The 23,895-nt window shown below is 40.2% G+C and overlaps 1 protein-coding gene across 1 annotated transcript in view; it reads left to right on the top strand.

The window, feature by feature from the left end:
• Nucleotides 1-1,273: 1,273 nt before the first annotated feature.
• LOC134500037 (prominin-1-A-like) overlaps nucleotides 1,274-23,895 on the top strand; it is a 37,911-nt gene continuing 15,289 nt past the window's right edge. Inside the window, exons 1-10 of the mRNA XM_063307036.1 lie at nucleotides 1,274-1,360; nucleotides 3,373-3,771; nucleotides 17,050-17,111; nucleotides 17,374-17,579; nucleotides 18,955-19,075; nucleotides 21,080-21,143; nucleotides 21,856-21,945; nucleotides 22,638-22,828; nucleotides 23,304-23,378; nucleotides 23,747-23,810. Coding sequence (XP_063163106.1) covers nucleotides 3,642-3,771; nucleotides 17,050-17,111; nucleotides 17,374-17,579; nucleotides 18,955-19,075; nucleotides 21,080-21,143; nucleotides 21,856-21,945; nucleotides 22,638-22,828; nucleotides 23,304-23,378; nucleotides 23,747-23,810 — 1,003 coding nt within the window. The 5' untranslated portion in view covers nucleotides 1,274-1,360; nucleotides 3,373-3,641. The remainder of the gene's footprint in view (nucleotides 1,361-3,372; nucleotides 3,772-17,049; nucleotides 17,112-17,373; nucleotides 17,580-18,954; nucleotides 19,076-21,079; nucleotides 21,144-21,855; nucleotides 21,946-22,637; nucleotides 22,829-23,303; nucleotides 23,379-23,746; nucleotides 23,811-23,895) is intronic.

Here is a 23,895-nt window from a genome sequence, read left to right on the forward strand (position 1 = left end):
CTTTTGAATTTATGTCACACATAGAAGACCCTTCTCACAAGGAGCAATTTATTTTAGGGCAATCCTACGTGGAGGTTAGCCACTATTAGACAACACAAGAAGCTCTCCAGGATGCAACTTCAAACATCATACCACCTTAGTTGGGTGTCCAGTTTCAATGTTATTTCTCTGTTCACATTCCATGCAAGTTGTAACTACGTGAATTTCATAATTTCAGCATGGTCTCTGATTTGGTTTCTTCCTCCAGGTCCTCCAGTTCTGTGTTTTGTAACATCTTGCCTGAGAAAGAACTCCCAAAGCACTACCTTTTTGAGACTTTTTCGAGATTTTACTTAAATATGGGTTTGATTTTCTCTTCTTATGGCCACTGTTTCAGATAATAGAGAACATGACTGAAGAGCCATATGAGAACAGCAAGCAAGGAAAGGCATGTAGGTAAGCAGCCTCAGTAGCCTGTGACAAACTGGAGAAGGTAACTTAACACAAGGAACATTTCTGTTAGGCACCTCTCTGGACAACATTTAAAAACAGAAATGAATTCTATGAATTCCTAGATTTTAAAACATGTAGGAATGCAGTATATTTTTTCCACCCCAATAAGTAAGAGGGAACTTTTCCAGATTTTAGAGGGTTTAAAAAAACAAACCAGAGGGATTTAACACTGAAATGTAGCAACTACAGGCTACCGCTGCAATTTCAGGGTCCTACTTCAGGACAGGAAGAGCAGAGCCGCGTTTGTTGACAAAACCTCTGAAGTCCCGTTTGCCAAAGAAGGATGTTGCATTAGATGGGCCCTTGGTCTGATCTTCCCCTGCTCGGGCACGTAGCATCGCCAAGGAAACGTTCGGAAGCCACCAATATTTTGGCTTTCTAATATTTGTTGCTTTGGAATTGAAGGAATCTTGCCCATAAAAAGTAAGGCAACGAAAGCGCTTCTGTGCAGGGCTGCGGAGGAAACGGAGGGAAAGGGTTCTCGGGAGCTTCCAGACTCCCGGCTCTGGAAAGTCTCAGTGTCGTCCTTGTTTCGGACTCCACGAGGCTGTCGCTCAGATCGTTCTTAGGGAAACCAACCATTAAACCTCTCTTATCTCCAGTCGCTCCGGGCAGAGGTGGAGTCGACCAGTTGGATTTTGGAGCTCAGGGAATGGCCAAGCAGCCCGGAGAGGAAGAGAGGGAGCAGAAGGGAGGGCAGGGCGCGGATTGGATAAAATCCCAAGGGTGGTGAAACTGATCTCGCGTGTCCAGCCCCTCCTTATACCGGGCAAATCAGCTATGGGAATTCGCGTCGACCCTCCTTATAGATCTTGGTCTCCTTTCGCAAGAGCGGCGCCCCCCAGTGTTCGCAGAGCGGCAGCATCAAGTGAGCTAAGCCCCTTCTATTCCGACCGGGGGGGGGCTGTTCCATCACCCCCACCTACCCCGACTCGTGAGTTTTCGACAGAACGAAGTGAGATCTAGAAACAGTTGGAGGGACGGGAAGTTGCAATTTTCTGGCCGCTCGCGCGCTAGCTCTCAAGGGCCAGGGAAACCGGGAGTGGGAATCACGCGGCAGGAAACTCTCGGAGCTGAGCAACCAGCGCCCCTTGGTCCGGGGTGAGCCCCGCGATTAACCGCTACTGCCCCATCGCGCTCGGCTTCCCGCTTTGTGTGGAGACGCCGGGAGTGCGGTTTGATCTAGCCGGGTTTGCGCAAGCGAGGGAGGACTTGTAGCTCTGGTGCAATTCGGTAACGATTGAGTACAATAGTTTTATGGCGCTGCCGGAGCCGAGAAGCCCCGGGAAAGACGCACTTCTGGGCTCGCCGAGCCTCTCTCTCTCTCCGGGGCTCCTCCGGCGCCCGCAGCCCCTTTCCGATTCAGCTCATCCCCCCGACCTCCTACCAAGTGGCGAGTGGTTTTTCTCTTTCTCTGAAACTTTTGAAAGAATTTGGGCGCGTGGCAGCAAACCTGGACCCATCTCCCATCTGGGGCATCTTAATTTCTTCTCCGGGAAGGAAGCGACAGGATAAGTCTGGGATTAGTTTTAAAATGGTGCGTGGGCAGGGGGCAAGGAAGTTGAGGTACTCAGGGCTGCACCCCCCTCCGGGGTGTTACTTCGGAAGACTTGTAAGCCAGACTTGTGCTGAGCAGGATGTATCCCCCAACGGCCTGTCTTGATAGCAGGAGCCAGGCGGCGGGGGGAATGTGTGCTGTGGGCAACCTGGTTCATGTCCAACCCCCATTATTCTCCTGTGGAAGTAACGCTGGAATAGATGGGAATCTCTCCCCTCAAATGTGAAAGTAAAAAGTACTCTCTCAGAATTCTTGTGTGATGCAGGCAGGAAAGGACAGGGTTTCTGAGATTATGTCTCAGAAATCCGGTAAGCTTTTACTTAAAGAAGGTGACACAGGTGTTTCCAGGACTCAATAGCTGTTGAATTATGGGGTAATCATTGCATTCTAACTGTAAAATAGAAACTAAACAAGCCTGCCAGCTGCTAACATGGACCTGCTATTAAGGGCCCTGCTCCACCATATATTACTGTATATTGGCATTTTTCCTCTGTGTCCACACCCCTCCCCCACCAGTATACTTTCTGCCTGGGTCCTGTTGATGACTCAGATTGGCAGAAGGGAAAGTAATAGGAAGTATTTGAATGAAGGGGAGTGGAATGGAACTTCTCGCTTTGCGCAAGCTGCTGTATTTAGGGGGATATCAGGGGCTTGAACCTCTTCATTCTGAGAAAAGTCTAAAATTCTTGGATTCTTTAGGTTTGGAAAAAAAATCCCTGCTGACTGGGAACATGACTGAGGTATATAAAATTATACATCAGGGAGAAGGGCTTTTTTTTTAACTGTTTCTTCAAACACTAAATCCGGGGATCGTCCAATGAAGCTGATTCAAAAGAGATTTAGCACCCCACCCCACCTCTCCCCTCCCCAGTACTTCTTTGTGAATTGCATACAGAATTAATGGTGATGGACCCAAACTTGGATTGTCTTAAAAAGTGACATGGTAAATTCAATGAGGACAGGTCTGTACCTGTCAGTGTTATTTGGTGTGACCTCTGCTTTCAGGTGAGGGTAGAAGGCCTCCGAATACTGGTTTCTAGGGAGCAGGAGAGGGACATATCTCCACATCTTCCTTCCAGCACCCTAGAGACATCTGCTTGGCCATTGCAAGAAACAAAATGCTAGACTGAGGGGGGCCTTGTCTGATTTTGCAGGACCATTCTTATGTACTTATGACTTGATTTGGGGAGAGAAGGTGAGGGGGTTTGGGGCTTTCAACCTTCCTTTCCATAATTGGAGCACTTAAAGGTGAACGTCACCTATCCAAAAAATCCACATTAACCACTTTTCTCATCCTATTTTCTTTTTTGTTTCCTGACAAGGAAGCAGATACTGTCTGATATTTCACCTTTTTCCTGGTTGGTTGGTTGCTGGGCTATACATACTTATCCACACTCCTGTTTTATCATCACCTGGGTTTCCAAGGCTGGTGAGAGGAAGCTTCAAGGAGTATTATATCTAGTGAATAAAAAACACCTTGCAGAGCAGCATTGGACAGAGATCTTATGAAGAAAGCAAGCGCCTGAAGATCCGTGAAATCTTTCTAACTTGTCTAGCACTTGGGATTGTGCTTCCTATCCACCCTCTGAAGATGTCTCTGCAAAACCTCACACAGCCCACCTATATCCAACCACCCAATAACTCAAGTGGTGGCTTACAAGGCTTGTTCAATATGGCGCATGGTTTCTTGGGGATCGTGCAACCCAACAGTTTCCCAAAAGGTAAGAGTTCCAATGATGCAGGAACTACTTTTCACATAATCAGTAACTACTACTGTATGGTACAGAATGCCATTGGGTTTTCTTCTTCATAAGATGTGAACAACCATTATTTTTCTCACTGTATGGACTTCTCAGATTAAATGTTGTGGAGGAGACATATTTAATTTGAGAATTCTGTAGGAGAGTCTTAACTGAGGCTGGCTAGTAGGCAAATGGCAGTGAGTTTGCCATGGCACTGTGGGGGAATGCAAGTTTAGCTGCCTTAATGAAACAGCACTGGAAACAAAACGCTCAATTTTGTCATGCTGAGATGAGAAAGATGTTGATTTATTGTACCAGGTTTAACTGGCGCCCAAGCTCTGAGCAGTATGATAATAACAGTGTTGGGAGGGGCATAAGTTACAGTTTGTCCATCTGTTACTTGAGCCTGGTATTGAGCTCTACTATTTGTCTATGGTACGTTTATTTAGTCTGCAATATTTCTTTCTTCAGATATTGAAAAAGATGAGCTAACCTTTGGAGAGTGCTCATATTAATTGAAAAATCAAGACATGCTATAGTTTTGTTCAGAAAAATAGCATTTATTTCCAAATAATCAGTTTTAATTCATCCCTTTGCCATCTTTGCCCAACTCTAAGATTCAAGTTCTTCAGTAATCTGCTATCACATTTTTAATATTTTCCTTTTGAAGAGAAGCGTTTAAGAAAGATTATTAATGAAAAGCAGCTCAGGGCCAAACCTCTTTTTTATTTAAAAAAATGCAGCTGCAGCCTTCAGTAGGTAGAATAATGTTGTGGCAATGTCCTAAATGGATGGGATTGGTGCTTCCAAGAGACATTCATTTTTAGAAATGTAGTACATTGCATAATACATCTATTTTTCAACGTGAAAGGCTTATATTCCATTTTTCTTTTTCTCCATTAAAAAAATCTGAAAAACTACACTTGTCTTTTCGTAGTTTGCTGCCACAATTCTACAATTTCTGGCATCTATAAAACCTGAGTTTGGGGGCCAAATGCAGCCTATATGCTACATTTCCTCCCCCCACCCCCACTGTCTATTAAAGTGCTGAAAATTTAACATGACTCCACACTTCAATTTTACTTCCTCATCCTTTTGAGAAATAGAGATACATAGTAGAACTGTGGCATTTTACATACACATCTTTCTCCCTGATTTGAACTTGGAATAATCTGTTTTTCTGACTTACAGTAAAAAACAGGCTACTTTGTACAAATAGATTTTTCCTTATGTCAATCAGAAAACACTTTCTCTTTCTTATCTAGTTCCAGTCTCAAACAACTCTGCTCAGATTTTTTAAAATGTGAAGAACCTTGTGTAAATAGGAACAAAGCACTCAACAAGCATTTGACCTGATAAATGTGTAGTCACTTGAAAAGACAACTGAAGGAAAAGGTCTGCTTGAATCATGGGCAGTGCTAGACACTGAATTCATAGTCTGAATGTGAGGGAAGAAAGGCACAGGGAATCAGCTCTCACCTCACAGCAGGAAGGAAGGAAGGAAGGAAGGAAGGAAGGAAGGAAGGAAGGAAGGAAGGAAGGAAGGAAGGGAGAGCCCACAGTTCTTCCTTTTTTCCAAAATCTTCTGCTCACAGGCAGCCCAGGAGGAACAACCAAGAAACCTTCCACCTGCCTTCATGCATTTTTTGTTATATGATTTCTGCTCTTTTCTAACAAATTGTGTCAAAACTTCAAAAGAAACTTTTGTGGAAGACCTCAAGAAGTGTTAAATGGTACAGTTATCCAGATATACTGCACATTTGCTGCCAGAAACAGAAAATGCTCCTTTTCATCACTCATGTAAATTAAAATAGGAATGAACATATGGACTATCTTAGCACAGTCTTCTGACAGCTCCAATATTATGGCTGAATGTAAATTTAAGTGGCTGCAATGGCAAAGCCCCATTTATTTAACTGTGTCTCTGCCAATGTGCAACAGGACTGTGTTTTAACAGGAAAAAGGAGTGGTGGTGCTGGAGAGAAGGAGCTACATCCTCTGCTGGGTTATTTATCAGGGTTGGCGGCCCAGGCTTTTTTCCATCCTCACGGCTTTGATTCCAGAAGTGAAGAACATGCAACTGGCCACTATTGAATAAGCTGGAGGAGGTGGTGTTTATGTTTCTTTTCTTAAAAAATATTTCTGGGCTACCCTTTAACATTTTAATAGGAAGTTTTAATAGAAAGCAGGACTAAAAACATGTATTTATTTACTAAAAATATTCCAAAGGTTAAACACCTGAGAAAAATAAAAGTCTGTATCTGATACACTGGGGAGAGAGTTCCCAGCAAGGCCCAAAGCAGAAAATAGTCTATCCGCTATAGCCCTCTCCCTTGGATCAGGTATCTCGGGTACTTGGAGGAAGGCCCCTGAAGAAGATTGACACAGGATAAGATAATTTCTTCATGTATCCTGGCTATGCAAGGTTTAAATACAAGCCCCATCCTTTGAACAATGTTTCAGAATAAATTAAAAACCTTGTATAGATCTCTTCAAGCCTTGGTGAGATGGGTTTACAATGCCTCCTTCCGCTTAATGGCCCAAAGGCTGTTTTGAACTAACCACAAGTTCTAAGGCAGCAAATGTGCTGGGCGTTCAAATGTCTAACCTGAAATTCACTAGTAACCTCAGCATGCTTAACTATAGTCAAGTTCTTTCTATCCAGATGGAATTAAAGCTCAGATCACTTCATAGCACTGCACAGTTTCAGCTTTAAATTCCCCCCCCCCAACATAGGGCAGAAACACGATCAAGCAGTATGCTGGTGTCTGTAACATGCAGTTTGACCCTGAGGAGGCTGCTTCATCCTTTAGAATGGAGAGGCAGGCCCTGAGACTATGATTTCTTATCTTGAATATAATGCTTCTTGTGATGCAACTCAAAATGTTAAGATCCTTTTGACAACAGTGTTTAATGACTTGTATTCAGGTTGTAGACAACTTGATAATCTAACCCTTGTGGCCTTCCTAAAAGTTATTGTTTCTTACTCCTTTAAGGTTAGATATAGTTCTCTAAACTCAGTGTTATAGCCTGTTGGAGCTTAAAGGAGTTGAGAATAATAGCTACTGGAAATTGTGAGTCTTCTGCTAATCACTGTTCTTCTGGGCCTTCAAATCATTGAATTTGAAGCTACAAATCAGCTGTTTGTTTTATCCATTCAGTTGTGTCTGATTCTTGATGACTGCCTGGACAAGTCCCTGCAGTTTTCTTGGCAAGGATTTTCAGAAGTGGTTTGCCATGGCCTTTTTCGTATGGCTGAGAGAGTGACTAAGTCCAAGGTCACCCAGCTGGCTTTGTGCCTAAGGTGGGACTAGAATTCTCAGTTTCCCTGTTTCTAGCCTGGTGCCTTAACCGCTACACCAAACTGGCTCTCTCACGAATTAGTTAGATATAAGTAAATTCAAAGGTCCACTTGGTGCAATAGTTTGCTTCCAAGAATAGCCATCTATTCCCCTCTTAGTTGGTAGTATCTGTGTTTTACTACTTCTCTTTAACTATAATGGCAAATAGCTATTTAAAAACTATTAATTTATCTAATCCTTTAAAAATGAATCTAAGGTCAACAGGTGTATTGAACAGTAGTGTATTTGTTGTATTTAACAGTTACCTTTCCATGAAAGCACCAGTTCTCTTATTTTTATGAGTGCTACATTTTCTCAGGTATCAGGGGTCAGTTAAAATAAATGTATGCTGGCTTTCCCTGGTCAGGATGTTTTTACTGACAATTTTACATAATCCTAAAATGATTCCTTAGGCAGAATTTGCCTGTGAAGCACTGGACCTAGGCATTCTGATCAATAAGACCATGTAAACTTCAGAATCCAGCTCTTTCTCAGCTGTTCTGCCATTCTGCTATTCTGTCACTCACAGACCTTTGTTGCTCCCAGTGCCTATTTTTTATTCTGACACCAGATTGGCACCAGATGCAGTGTCTGGAGAAAGTAAGAGAGAAGATAATATATTCAAGGAAACATGGGATTTTTCCCAATCCTTGGAAAGTCAGTCATGTTTAATAGGTTGTGGAGAGCTGAGGCAGATATGAAGATTGTTTTGAACTCCATTCTACACTTTGGCAGCTGCTGCGTTCTCCATTACAGGCTAGAGTACCAACATTTCTATTTGTGGCAAAGGAGCTGTTCCAGCTCAGTTAATCATTAATTTTTTGTTTAATCTCCAAGCAGGCTGTTCCTAAATGCCGAATAGAGAAATTGGTTGGAGTAGGAGGGGGAAAACCAGTATATTAAGCTGGGAAAAGAGATATAAAAGTGACATGGCAAAGGAAGGGTGGTGCCTTTGGCAGAGGACTCTCAACAGGGTTTCCAATTATTAACATTCAATGTTATAAAACTTTCCGATTTGCTTTAGAGTTATGTCCCCAAGACCTATTTGTTCACACTGTGTGTTTGGATAATATGTGTACATACATGGCTTTTGATGATCTTTTATAATGTGATTTCTTAGCTTTCAGTTGCTTTCCTAGTTCCCATTGTTTGGGCCTATGAATTCAATAGAACCCAGCAATTTCTTTTCTTCTTAAATTTAACCCTCTGGAGTATTGCTTTTTCTCTGAAAAGTATAATACTACATATTTGCCCTTATGAAAAATGAGTCTGTGGATTATAGCTCAATATTTTGATTTACTGTTTCCTTCTACATCTCTTTTTTGTAAGGTCGTTCAGCTGACTCATATTTAAACCACATTCCAGACACAAGTTTCTTTAACAATGCTGGAGTTTAACAGTTTCTCCAGTTTGAGCATTTGGATTTTTTGTTTTCCTCTCTTCCTCATCAAAATAAAATAAAATAAAATATGTCACGTTTGTCAGTGCTAAATTTAATTCTATAGATTACAACCTAATGCATCAATACATTTAGTTTTCTAATCTTGCCATTGTACCGCATCTATTTTTTTAATAGTTTGCTTAATTTGATACATAAACAAGAGCCAGTCTGGTCTAGTGGTTAAGGCAATGGTCTAGAAACCAGGAGATTGAGAGTTCTAGTCCCGCCTTAGGCATGAAAGCCAGCTGGGTGACTTTGGGCCAGTCCCTCTCTCTCAGCCCTACTCACCTGACAGGGTTGTTGTTGTGGGGAAAATAGGAGGAAGAAGGAGTATTAGGTATGTTCCCCACCTTGAGTTATTTATTAACAAAATAATAAAGGTGGGATAGAAAATAAATAAATAAATATATTCTAAACCCCGTCCCAACTTTTTCTATAGTTGGAATGGTGTTTAGAGTAAAAAGTTTCATGAAGATTTGAAAGTTGAATGAAGAACAGTTTAGAGGTCTGTTTATTTTTTACTGAGGTAAAAAACTCATCCTGTTTTCACTTAAGGAAATACTGATTTTTAATGATAATTGCTGATACAGAAATTTTCAAATCAACATTTTTATTATGATCATTGACCAGCATAAGATGATGTAAAACCATGAGATAAACAATATCAATAATAAACAATATTATTAGTAGTATTACATATAATATTAGTTAATATGTAAAACTGCCTATATGTTGGTAATAACAGATATTAGAGTTTTGTCCTATATTTAAAGTTTGTGTTAAAAATAAAAATGCTAAATAACTGGAGATAATAAACAATGATACAAATGTATGGATATGATATTTATTTGATTGAATTAACAAAGAAATAAAATTTCATTTGCATTCCTGGATAAAAATGACATATGAAATAGCAGCATAATAGAAATAGAAATAGATTATACTGCTGCTGTAAAACTTGTCTACTCTATCTATCTACAGCTTGACTATTGCTTGCAAGTTTTGCATGCTAATAATGCAAATTTAGCCACAATATATGTTATTTTAGAGCAGTGTTTTTCACACTGGCTAAGGAATTCTGGGAGTTGAAGTCCACACATCTTAAATTTGCCAAGGTTGAGAAGCACTTTTTTAGAGTCTTTACCTAATAAGAAATATTGAACATGAAATGTATCAGGATGGCTAAGGAATGTCTTAAGTAATGGTTCCACTTGAGAGCTTCTACAATCTCTATAAAGGTTACAGTATAGCAGGACATGGCCCAATGAGAAAATTTCAACCATTATGTGGTAGTGATCCAATTCACTTCCTTAAAAATAAATGAAACAGTAAAGACATTACAGTTGCTCTTTGCAGATACTTCTAGGAAACAACATATGTAGACATTATGTAAGAGATGCATGGATAGTCTTGCAATTTAAAAAAGAAACAGCCATGGAAGACCAACAGTTTGAGCAGAAGAATGGTGAAAGGATGGAGCAGTCAGCCACCCCTCTCTCTTCTTGCTATTTAGCTATTCAAAATCTCCTCCTTTTCTGCTTGGTTTTCCTGTCCACTTTTCTGCAACAAATGATATGTAAACTAGCATACAAGGGTCTCTGTCTGTCTATCCATTCAGTCGTGTCTGACTCTCAGTCACTTTGTGGACCAATGCTCTCCATGCCTTTCTATCTCTTACAGCTTCCTTTAGTTCCATCGAAGTCATTCCAGTGTCCCTTCTGATGGTGTCAAGCCAGTGAGTCCTAGGGTAGCCCCTTCTTCTTTTACCACTGACCAATCCCAGCATAATTGTCTTTTCAAGGGAGTTGGCTCACATAACATCACCGTATGACCGTTTTTGTTTGGTGATCTTGGCTTCCAGGGATATTTTTGGTCTGACTCTGTCTAAGACTTCCTTGTTGGTAATCTTCACTGTCCATGAGATGTAGTCGTCTCCAGCACCACAATTCAAATGCATCTATCTTTCTCCTATCTGTCTTCCTCAAAGTCCAAGTTTCACAATCATACATGGCTATTGGAAATATGATCGTATTAACTAGTCTGCATTTGGTTGGGAGGCTGATTCCTTTATTTTTCCAGAAGTTATTTACACTGGTCATTGCTGTTCTTCCAAGCACTATATGTCTTCTGATCTCTGGGCTGCAGTCACCCTTTTGATCCATTTTAGAGCCAAGGAAGTTAAACTCCTTTACTGCTTCAATTACCTCGTTGTTGATCTTAACACTGACTTGCATGTTCTCTGCCATTGTCATTATCTTTATTTTCTTGGTGTTAAGGCGCAATCCAAGTTTTTCACTTTCATCTTTGACTATTAGGATTAGCCGTTCTAGATCTTCTTTACTTTCTGCCAGCAGTGTTATATCATCTGCATAACAAAGGTTGTTGATGTTCCTACCGCCAATTTTTACCCCAATATTAGATTCTTCCAGATACGCCTTTCTCATAACCACTTCCGCGTACATGTTGAATAATGAAGGTGATAAAATACAACCCTGAGGAGTGCCTTTTCCGATTTTGAACCATTCTGTGTCTCCATATGCTGTCCTCACAGTTGCTTCTTGATCAGAGTACAGAGATTGTATCAGTTGGATGAGGTGTGATGATATTCCCATTTCTTTCAAGCATTTCCAGATCTTGTCATGATCAACACAGTCAAAAGCTTTTGTATCGTCAATGAAGCACATGTAGAGGTCTTTTTGGAATTCCCTTGCCTTTTCCATCATCCATTGAAGGTTGGTGATGTGATCATGCATTCCTCTTCCTTTTCAGAATCCAGTTGGTACATCTGGTAACTCTCTTTCGATGGTTGAATTCATACGTTGTTGGATGATCTTCAAGAGAATGTTACTCACATATGGTATTAAGGTGATGGTGCAATAGTTTGAACAGACTTTCATACAAGGGTATGAAGTCATAAATCAACCAGAAGAATGCCAGTTAATCCAGTTAGCCTATGGGTCTAAGCCAAGAGTAATATGAATGGGCATAAAGATTCTTTCTTTTCTGCATTCATTCTCTGGATGACCTATAAAATCATCTTGATTGATGTGGTGTCCAGAAGTTGGGCAGGTGGTTTGTCCATATTCTATCAATAAAGGGGAACAATCAGTCCTTAACCTGTTGCTACCAATCCTATTAAGTGAACCAAAGCCTACATCAGTTCAGTATCCTGTGTATCATTAACAGAAATTCAGTTAACAGAGGAGCTGTCCCAATACAGAGCACAGTAGAGAAGAAGTTGCTTAAGCAGGAGCTAGATACTGAATGAAGAGAGGCAAGGTTTCTTCCTTACCTCTTTCTGATTTTTATCAAGACATGATCCACATAGCATATTTCTTCTTCATGAATAGGAGTCATATCCTTACCTAATGTGCTGACACCTGGACAATGCAACTTTGACTCAGGTTTCCATCTGACTATGCTATTATTACCTTTGTTCCTAGAATCTGAGAAGGAATCCTTTGGCTTTTCCAGTGTTGTGATCTCCTTGAGTAAAACATCCCCTGAGTGATAGGCTGGTCAGGGCTATCAGCATCCTATAACATGGATAAAGTCCTATAAAAGCCAGGGACTTTATCCATGTTTTCCTTCTCATCTCTTTGGTAATGTTTCTCCCTTCTCTCTCTCAAGGCCATCCTCTTTATTCTCTACATCTAAATCTTTTTCTTTTTTTAATCTGTTCAATTGTGTCCAATTCTCAGAGGCTGTTTGGACAAGTCCCTGCAGTTTTCTTGGCAAGGTTTTTCAGAAGTGGTTTGCCATTGCCTTCTTCCTAGGGCTGAGAGAAAGTGACTGGCCCAAGTTACCCAGCTGGCTTTGTGCCTAAGGTGGGACTAGAAATCATGGTCTCCCGGTTTCTAGTCTGATGCTTTAACCACTGCACCAAACTGGCTCTCACATCTAAATCTAGTGGCTATATATTTTGTTGCAAAGATTGCAGAGAGGCTTTTCATTTGGGGAGTGACCCCCTACCATTTCTGGGACTTTTCACCTCTATAAGAAGTGATCAGAGCAACCAGCAATCTTTTACAAATTTACCTTCTAATGGCAGGTATGTTAGATCAATGTGTACAGGTAAGCTGGCTTTGGCCATAACTCAGTTTTTCAACATTCCACAGACTATCCAGCTGAATCAACTACTACTTGCTTCAAATGACCATCTTGAAATCATCTCAGTTTTTCAAAGTCTCATTAGCTTTGCTCAAAAGTATATTCAACCTACCCCAGGCTCATTTTCATACCAATCCACTAAGGGATCCAAGCCCTGGTATGATAAGGAATGTGTGTTAGCTAAAGCTCCTGTACTACTAGCATATAGGATGGCCAGAACAGCTACTGTAATGATGTTAATACCTGTGAATTTTTTTACTCACAAAAATAGAGCTATAACAGGTGAATGGAGAAAAAAGGCAGGTTTACACTAGAGTCCTGGGTCAGGATCCAGTAGGTTGTGATGAACAAAAATCATTGTCTGTTTTGGCAGCTTGTTTCTAAATCTACAGCCAATATAAACCCCAATAATCATAATCATAATAATATAGTTCCCCTTTGTACTTGGTCCAGACACTTCTAAGGTCTTTTTTACTGTCTCAAGACAGTGCCCCCTATATTCAGTCATTAGTGCCTTCAGTATCTTCTGCTGAGATTCAAAAATTATTTGTCCATCAAAAAAGTAATAAATTTCCTGGCAAATATTTAATTTTAGCTGAATTTTAAAAGCTAAATCCGATGTGGTGGAAATCAGTGTTAGCCCCTCTTTTCACTTCCATAAATCTATATATATATACCCAAGGAATGGCTTAATTCCATTACTCTCCCAATATACAGAAAGGAAGATAGGTGTGATCCTGCTAATTATCACCCAGTCTTCTTTCAGTAATTAGTAAGCCATATGCCAGGTTTTATGTCATAAACTTTCAGATTGGCTATACTCTGAGAATATTTTAGTGCCTGAGCAGGCCAGTTTCAGGTTTGGATACTTTACAATGAACCAGCATATAATTCAGTACCATTTAGCAGAGAAATACTATAATCTCCCAAGTGGAGCCCTCTACATTGCCTTCAGAGATGTAAAGGTGGCTTTTGGTTTTATACCCTGACAGAAACTCTGGAGAAAATTAGTAGCCTTGGTGATTGATTGCCATCTCCTCAAATTGATTATACCGTTACATCGAGGCACTGTCACACTGGTCAAGGAATAGCAATGGGAACTTAACAGAGATTGTTCTTTCTCATAAGGGGTCAAGCACAGGTGCATCCTTGCCCCTCTTGCTGTTTAACCTCTATATTGACAAAATAGGTGAGGTTTTTGCAATCCAGACTTTCCTCTTTCATCTCTTGCCAGTTGCCCCATATCTGCTCTTTTCTATGTGGATGGTGCAACCATTCTCTCTACATCAAAAGTCAGGCTGCAAAAGTTGGCATGTCTTGAAGTATTATCCACCTATTGTGATAGAGAATGCCTCAGAATGAACCACTTAAAAACAAAAGTTCTGGTATTTTCAAGAAAATGCTTCAACTTCTTGGCTAGATGGATGATAAATGGTAGATCTGTCAAGCAGATAAGTAAGATAAATGAGATAAAACATGTCAGTTGGATGTCTTAATCTGCTGGGTCAGTTCCTTCCTTTCTTTGTGGTTGTCAGCAGGCATTTCTATTTCAATTTCAGATTACTGTTGTCTCCTGAAACAGCTCACATCTGTTAAAAAAAAAAAGGAGAAGCAAGCCCCAATCTTTAGGATCTCAGAGGTACCCTCTAGAGCAGTGTTTCTCAACCTTGGCAAGTTTAAGATGGGTGGACTTCAACTCCCAGAATTCCCCAGCCAGCAAAGGGAATGCTTGCTGGCTGGGGAATTCTGGGAGTTGAAGTCCACCGATCTTAAATTTGCCAAGGTTAAGAAACACTGCTCTAGAGGAGAAACCACAAAGTGCTGAATGGCGTCTTAATACTCAAAAGTTATTGCAAAAGACTGACAGAGCTCTCCCTGTGGAAATTATTTGTATGAGCTAAAGGTAAGCAAGCTTATAGCAGCCTTCTGTAAGGAATAAGGTTGGCTTTCTTCACATAGCCACAATGTTCTTCCTGGAAGACAGGGAGAGCCACTTCTAGTGGTCCATTAGCAGATGGATGACGCCAGAATACGCTACCCTGCAGTAATCTGGATTTAAGAGAATTTTTGAAGAAAAGTTTCTTGGATGAAAAAAGGGTTTCCCTTTTCTTATCCTGTCCTATGTTATGGTAAAGCAATGAGTAATTTGATTTCTTCTGTATGCTATTGCCTACATTCAAACAGAGATATCTTTTAAAGATTATTTTATTTTATCGATTTTATTAGGTACGTATGAGAGCCAGTTTGGTATAGTGGTTAAGGCATCAGGCTAGAAACTGGGAGACCATGAGTTCTAGTCCCGCCTTAGGCACAAAGCCAGCTGGGTGACCTTGGGCCAGGCACTCTCTCTCAGTCCTAAGGAGGAGGCAATGGCAAACCACTTCCAAAAATATTGCCAAGAAAACTGCAGGGACTTGTTCAGGCAGTCTCCGAGAATCAGACATGATTGAATGGATTAAAAAAAAAAAAGGTGCTTAGGACCTAATGCTCAAACTCTCTTGTACAAAGAAGTCCACAGAAGTTTCAGTCCCAGCAAAAATGTTATTTGATACATACATACTCCTGCCAATCGAAAGCCTGCTTTTCTTTTTAAAAAGAACTAATTTTCATTCTTTGTAAGACATCTTACATGCTTTCCTCAGTGCTTTCTTTACTTGCCACAAGAGATCTCAGTGGCTAGTTGCAATTTATAACTCTAATTCATTTAGATTTATTTATAATTTATATCCTGCCTTTCAGACAAGATTAGTTCTCAAGGTAACATTAATAAAACCAAGATCATAGGGGACAATGTGTTAAAGGAAACAAAACCAAAAATGTTTGCCATGAGTAAACAAGGAAGATATTTATGCAAATAAACAGACCTTTACTGGAAGTAGAAACAGCTGAGAGAGGGTTGGAAAGCTGCAAAAAGATTTTGATGCTCAGGGGCTACATTTCAAGATGAGAGACTTCTTGATGGAGGATGGCAGCATCAATTCCTGTGCTGTGTACAGTTATGAAAATGAAATGTGCTGAGGCATCAACTTGCCTGATAGTTATGCTTCCAAAACTGGAGCACTTAATCTTAATCCTAGATGTCTATAGGCTTGCTGTTCCTGCACAGTACTGGGTGAAAAAAAAAATCCGATCTCATGTTCTTCCGGAGCCCTGACGGGAGTTTTGTGTCAAATATTTACTTCAGATTAAATCATATTGAATCATATCTTTTAACAAGCAAAAACCACACTTATGCTAAGCATTTTTCTTTGAGCATAAGGGTGAACTACATCCTCCCCAAGGCCCCTCAGATAACATCTAAAAATTAGTACTGGGGCTTGCTGCCGTTTTGGTCAGGAAATACATGAAATCTACAATGTAGGTCATTAACATAGCTTAAAGAAAACAAAGGCCTACTTCAAAAGTTTTAGAGCATTCCCCAAACCAAATATCTCAGTACTGAGGATTTGCATTGTTACCATCTGTTAGCCTGCTCCCAAGTATTAAGTATGGTCCCCAGCCACCAAAAAAGTTGTTCACTACTGTTCTAGGTTAAAAAGCTATAGCTGACCTGTTGACCATGAGGAAAACCAATATGAAAATTCATAAAGGCACCTTTATTGAAATTCTGCAAAATTGTTACAAGATGATTAATGTTAAAGAGTTTTTCATCAAGGGTAGGAAAGAAAGGAGGGTTGAAATAAAGCATGGCTGGTCTTGGAGCCAGGTTTTTACCATGGTTAGATGGAATGATGGGGACTTTCAGATGTGCAGATGGGCTCTTCCCTGGTGCAGAGTAACAGTACATCCTCTGAAAGCTTGCTATATGGATTTTGGATCTTCTAGCACAGTGTTTCTCAACCTTAACAACTTTAAGATGTGTGGACTTCAATCCCAGAATTCCCTAGACACTGTAAATCTAGTATGACACAGATGCCTTATAATTTCCAGCTGACTTCCTTGTAGCTGTGCCCAATCCCCACGTAGTGTTGAACTGCACTGCATTGCTCAGTAGCTTGGTAAAATATTTGTTTGGGGCATTTTCTGTTAACACTGTGTCTGTTCCTTCAGATTGCTCTGAGCTGATAACCTTTGAAATGGAGAATGTTTGCAAAGCATGTAGCATTGCAGCACTTACAGGCAAAGAGGGATATTGCTTGCATAGGGGTGCCAAAGGAAATATACTGTAGCTGCCATACATATAGGCTATGGTAAAATGACTTTGGAGAAAGGGAACTCGAAAAATGATATTTTCAGCCTGGTAACCTAGGCTCCAGGCAGGAATTTTTAAACAAATTTAGGTTTTGGATTATCCATAGATGTAAACAAGTAAGTAAATAAATAACTGATAGCATTCTCTACCAACCTCTCTGTGCTTTTCCCTAGATCTCCTGATTCACCTGATCAAGCGTCAAGATTTCCTTCAAGATCAGGCAGTGTATAAAGAGGTGAATAGGGTGTGAACCTTGTGATGTAGAGATGTCTAAGACTTGATCTGCCAAGGCCTCACTGTCCTTTGCTAGGCCTGGTTTATCAAACAAGACTTTAAAGTAACATTCTTGCTGTTTAGTGATTTTTTTGAGGAAGTAAACCCACTCCTGGAGACAGTCTTCTGTTCAGTCCTCTGTCCTTCTCTCTGCATTTTGAAGTGGACAAGTACCCACAAATGGCTAAGTCTGATAACTCTCTCTTGCTTCCCTCCACCTCTAGATGCTCAAGTATGAGACGGGCTTCCTGGTTTGTACCGCCATTGGCCTTCTATTCATTGTCCTTGTGCCCCTCTTGGGCTTGTATTTCTGCTGCTGCCGCTGCTGTGGACATTGTGGGGGTTTTTTGTACCAGAAACAGAACAAGCACACTGCCTGCAAGAGGCGGACTCTTTTTTGGTCTCTGCTGGGTATCACTGCTGTTCTTCTGTGAGTTTCATCCTATGCAGAATAACAGAATGAGCTGCTGGGAGTTGTGACTATGGCCTTTTGCTTGTCTTTACAGCCTCTGATTTAAAGCGAAGAGTAGCTACTCCTGCATCTCTGCATTAGCTTGTTTACATTGACAGAGAATTGTGCAGCACCTTAAAGATTAAACAGTTTATTATTGTATCTCATGAAGTGGACAGTGATCCATGATAGGCAAAGTTATAATAAATTGGTTACTCTTTAAGATGCTTCTTGTTGATTTTGCAACAAGAGGCTAACATGATCACCCGTCTCGAAACACACTGAAATAGATTCCTTGATTTGTATGGATAATACTAACACAGCAGATGTTCCTAATATAATATGCACAGTGGCTGATGGACAGTGTTAAATGAGATGTGATCCAGACCTCTTGTCTTCTTGGCAAGTCGGTCAGGATTATTTGTACTTGGGGAATGGTTTCCTGAAAAGTAGGGCATGGGATGGGATGGGCCAAGCAGGGAGGCAGTAAAGGAAATGGCCACAGTGGGAGAGCAGATTCCATTGTGTGGGACAAAAGAGTTATGAAGTTGTTCTGTGGCCAAAGAGCGCAACCGTGTGAGAGTTAGCAGCCTGGAATATTCCTGGCAATGCTTGATTTTGCTAAAGGTCCCCCCAGCACTACTTTTCAGAAACAAGCACATTCCTAAAACATTAATATGGTCTCTTATTTTTAATTACATAAATTCCTACATGTTGGAGACCCTTTGTATATTATTTGTTTTTATATTGTTCCCAGACAGGCACAAAGATCAAAGTTAGCCAGAATGTATTTTTGTAAATGCAGGCAGGATTAGAAAGAGATCATGCATGGCATTATCAGCCACAATTGAGATCATGGTGCTAGAGAGAGGAGGTGCCTCAGAACAGAGAATTACTCTGACAAGTTACACTACTAGGGCACACTGTGATTCCAATAATATTAGAGAGACCATGAGGCATAAAGTGCTGGCTCTGGTCCATATTTATCTTTCCCTTACATATCGCTCAGCTTCACACAATGCTAAGATATGTTTTTAAACCATGTTTTGTTGAACATAATAAATTGGTTCACACATAATGCTAAGGCAGAATTGGTGACTTCATACATCATGCAAAGCCAGTAAAACTCAACTCATTTCCATCTAAACATTGTACAAGGCCTGTATCTCCATAGCTTTCCAAATAATTAACACAGCATCAACATACAAGTAGATTTTATTGATTGATTGATTGCATTTATCTCTTGCCCCAGTTGTATGAGACCTCAACATACTGCTATGTTCACAGCCTATTGGATGAGATTACTAGTTGCCCTCTGAACTTTGTTCCTTTCTTTTTTCTTCCTCTGCTAAAGGGCTGGAGACATATGTGCGTATGTCTGCAACCAACGTATATCCCAGGGTGTAGAGAGAAGTTTTGGCATTTTTAACAATACAGTGAACAACCTGAACATTTATCTGAATTCTGTACCTCAGGTAAACAGGACACATATTATACCTTTACCCCTTTACCTTAATTTTTTTCACACCCATCCTGCATTTACCTTCAATCCCAGTTGCCATGTGATTTGCTCTGTTTTCCAGTAAAATATCTTTGCTTCCTTTCTGTAGCATTCCTTCTACTTCTCTTGGGAAACTCTAAACGTTGGTTGGTTCCTTTTAACCCACCAACACATTACTATTCTCTATCTACAGTTCTAGTACTTCAGTGCCTGTAATAAATTACTCATCCATTGCCTGCTGGCAAATGCACATTAGGTCCTGTTAAAACTGGGGAAGATCCTAGCAAAGAAACAGGGTGAAGGCCTACAGCTTTTCCATACCCTAGCAGAAGGCTAGAAGATAAGGTAAAACTCTTGGGCAAATCAAAGAGATATGTGAATGTTCATAGTTGTTGTTGATGGTATGGCATTTTCATGTAGCCGTTTCCTTTATCTGTGCCATCTATTGTGGTACATGATCAATCGATGTTTAAGTAGAAGCAGAAGCAAAATATAATGATTTTTATAATACCAGAAAGAATAAACATGTATTGCTGTTAACAGAAAAATGTTGAAAATGGTGCTGAGTTACATCTTTACCAACAATATTGTTTTAGTAGCAGTTCCCTTCAAAGACAGCTCTCACACTTAACTACTTGGACCATGGACCAGTAAGTCATGGAATACTGTATCCTTCTGAGAACTACTTTTGCAGAACAGCCGTTCTCCAGGAAACCTTTGCAAAAATCAGAAAGGTGTCTAAAGCTATGAATGTTGTTTAACCATTAGCAATCAGGGGAATCTGGCAAGAATGGATTGCAGAACAGAATCTTGGAATAGCTATGCTCTAGTTCCCCTTCACTGGAACTAAAATTAGTTTTGGGGTTTTGGGGTTGTTCTATATGCTTCTTTTCACAATTTTTTTAATAAGATAGTATACAGCCAAATATCCTAGAAATATCAGTAATATCTGAATACATAAAAAGCAGCATCAAACAGCAAGTGAAAACAACTAGACTCAGAAAAAAAAATCAATCAGATTATCTTAACAATGCGTTAAGATTACCACTATATGGCAAAAACAAAAACAAAAAAAAGGCATTGGAAAATAATTTTAAAAAAACCCTTTGTCCTGTACCAAAAAAGTGGGTGTCAAGCTTTATCTCCAAAGAGGCCATTCCAAAGTTGGTTGCAGAGCTGAGAAGGCATCCGCTCAGATGCTTGTGCTCCATACTTCAGGATGGGGGGGGGGGGGCACATGGAGCAGGCCTTCTAAAGATGGCTGTAATGCACAAGCAGGAATTCATGGAAAGGTGCATTCTTTCAGAAACTGTGGCCCCACATTGTGTAGGACTCCATTGGTTGGTATCAGCTATTTGTACTGGAAATGAGCCAGTACAGGAAAAATACTATATGATCATAACGCCCCATTCCAATTATTAATCTAGCTGCTGTATTTTGTACTAATGGATATTTCTAGATTATATTCAGAATAGCCCTGTTTATTTTTTTCTTTGTCTCTCTCTTATTTACTTCCAGAATCCAAATATTGCACTTACTTCATTTATTGTATTCTCTTCTGTGACAAAAAGCCCTTGAGGACAGTTCCTTAGAAGTACTCCACTAGGATCTTCAATAAATATTGTTCAATAAATATTGTTGCAGGACAACATAGGACCTATTTCCTATGTGCATAGCATTTCAGTCTTTGGTATTTCTTGAATGGCCCTTCTGTTCAACAGTGCTGATGCTATCAGCAACTTTGCCAACTTAATCTATATAAGAATGGTCAATATATGACTTCATATCTCACAGCATATATGAATGCCTTTTGGTACAATAAACAGATTTTAATACTCTTGTGTTCAAATTGGATATGACATCCTATGTTTTCCCTCATAATTTCCATGAACGTAATTATGTTCAGGATTTTAGTTTTGTGCATTGTCTTCTCTGCTAAAAATAGGATTTTATTTCATCATTTTCTTTGTCCCCACAGGAGATTAGTGACATCATCAGCTCCAGTGTAGTGCCACTGAATCAAGTCAATAGCAGCCTGTTGAGTGAGTTTATGCTTTTGGCTACAATTCTGGGGGGAAAGATTGATGCAGTCTCTAGTGAACGGAGGTAAAAGATGGGCTTCAAGCTGACATATTGGAAATGTCTGAAATTGTGAAATGTCATTGGTGCACTGCATCCAATAATTGCAGAGAACCAGATTAAGACAGATATCTCTGAAAGTTGACAGATATCTCTGAAATTTTTCAGAGCACTGTGGGGAAAGTAGGAGGTGAGAGCATTATGTACACCACCTTGAGTTGTACAAAATAAAAGTGGGATATAAATATTATTATAATGTTGTTATTATTGAGTGCATGAGAGCACAGTCTTTTTTAGGTCAAGGGATGAATGTGTCATGATATCTGCTGGGGGGTTGCATGTGGAAAAAAGTGAAGGGGGAAATGGGTATAGTTAAATCAGAAAGTGGATGTAAAAAACACATTTCCACTTGCACATTTCTCTCCATCCATCCTAAAAATTTAATTTTAACTTTGAAACTGACCTGAAGTCAAGCTGCATTGCCTCTGCTCTTATTAAATGCAGGATATTGGAATGAGTAGCTGAGAATATTGTATTATCCTTTTCAAGGGTAGCAGGTGGTTTACAATTTAGCTCCAGCACTGAAAAAAAGGGCTGTGGGGTTTGACAGGCAAAGGACAGTGAAAGAAGTATTTCTGTCAGTGACTTTGTGTTGATGCTTTTCTTTCTTTGCAGATATTAATACTATCTTGGGGAGCAAGATCAAGGAGAAGCTAGGTGGACCAGCAGACAAAGCACTAGGTACTGCTGAGCAGCTTCTCCAAGGTACTGCAAGGGAGACTGGACTGGGAAATGATATTGGTATCTAACAGTAGAGTGGAAGCAGAGAAACTCTATCTGTACATTGGTAGTATAGGGCAACCCAGAAGTTGAAGGCACTTTTAAGGAAAGTCCTCATAAGAAAACCAAAATTTTGTTATAGTTCCAGAAACAAGTGACTTGTCAACTTCACCATAAGAGATGCCATGACAAGAAAAAAGTTCTTCTTTTTCTCTTCAGAGCAAAAAAATGGGAACCCAAAGACTGGAGAACTGCTGGAGACCTATTGATTGACTTCTCTTTCATTATGTTGTGTATGTCTGAGGGGTAATTCCCTATGGACAAACATTAATCAGTGTCAGCCCTTTGAGGTAGGCCAGGTCAAGAAACAGACATCAGAGGGATTCTAGGAATGTTGTTTATTGTTGTAGAATCTTGAAAGCCTGTCCAAGTTTCCCTCTGTCCTACCTTACACCAAACAAAACCAAGGTGGGATTATTATGGGTTTCTTTCTCATGCTTCCTTCTATTTCTGGACCGTGTAAACTCTTGTCCAAGTCCCCCCTTAATAGCTTCTTGTATCTTGCCCAAGATCAGCTCTAAATTCCTTTACAGTCAAGAACTAAATGGATACTGCATGTTGGGGAATTCTTCCTCTGTCTGTCCCTCTGTCCTTCCTACTTTTTCTTTTTTTAATAGACATTCACAGTATAGAAGAGAAACTCCAAAAGTTCAACCAGACTGGTGTTCGCTTGCAGGAATTGCAAATGGAGCTGGACCAAAACCTGACCCACCTGAGAACCGAGATCAATGACACTCTGAATAGCTGTGGCAGCCTATGTGGGAAAGTGTCCATAGAGAACCTGGAGCCTGGGGCCAAGTTTGATACGGTAGAGTAGAGTTTGGAAGAGAGAAAACTATTTGGATGGGCAGGGTGGATTATTTGAAGACATGGGAAGAGACTTAATTGCAGTGGGGTTAGGGTGAACTGCTCAAGGTGTTGGGTGGCATAGAAATGAAATTCATGATATATCTTAAAAGCCAGGGTAAGGGAACATAGAGTAGTTGGGGTAAGACTGCTGAGATAGTTGATATGATGGGAGGCTGAAATCAGAGGCCAAGAAGCAAAATGTGCCCCAATTATAACACAACAGAGGATTGGTTATGATGTGGGAGTATGCTTTCAAGATGTCTAGGTCTGTGTCCATTAGTTCCTAGTCATCCATAGTATACAGACATTTCGGTGTGTACCAGCTCTTGCTTCATGTGTTTTCACTTTATCCCACTCAAACATAGTGCATTCCCCATTGCTTAATTGGAGTTGATCAAACAATAAAAAGGTAAGTTTCTGCATTGTTTCCACAGATTCCTGATGTCCAGCATCCACTTAGTCTGATATCTGATCTGACAAGGTCAGATCCCAACAGCACTATAATAAAGGTAACACCCTCCTTTTCTTCTCCGATTCTCTTTTCAAGTGTCCAATCCAAGTGCCAATGTGCCAGGATGGTTGCCTGTGAGAGGTCGAGCAACAGGAACAAAATGGTCATTTCAACTATCATTGGTCATTGTTTGGAGCCATTGGGTTCATGGACCTCTGAACCCTATTTTCATGAGACCTGTCCAGTATCCTCTAAAGGGATTAAGTCTGTTAATTTGGGGAAATGGCAAATGTATCCTCTCAGGGCTTTGTCTTTTGCTCAACAGCTTGGGGTCATGTTGTACTTAGCTTGTATTTTGAGATCTGGGCTTTGTTTGTCCATGACATTATCTGTGTCTGTCTATATTTTGGGTTCCTTTGCTTGTAGGCAAGAAATGCCCTGGAGAAAATACCACAGAAAGTCTCTAATCAAACCAAAAAGGAGGTGTCTGGTAAGTAGCCCCATCATAGAACTGCTTCTTCATTTCAAGCATTAAACAGTTTCCAAAGACATGTATGTGTAAGAAATTATACACA

This window comes from Candoia aspera, chromosome 6 (assembly GCF_035149785.1).
Source record: "Candoia aspera isolate rCanAsp1 chromosome 6, rCanAsp1.hap2, whole genome shotgun sequence".
Classification (NCBI taxonomy): Eukaryota; Metazoa; Chordata; class Lepidosauria; order Squamata; family Boidae; genus Candoia; species Candoia aspera.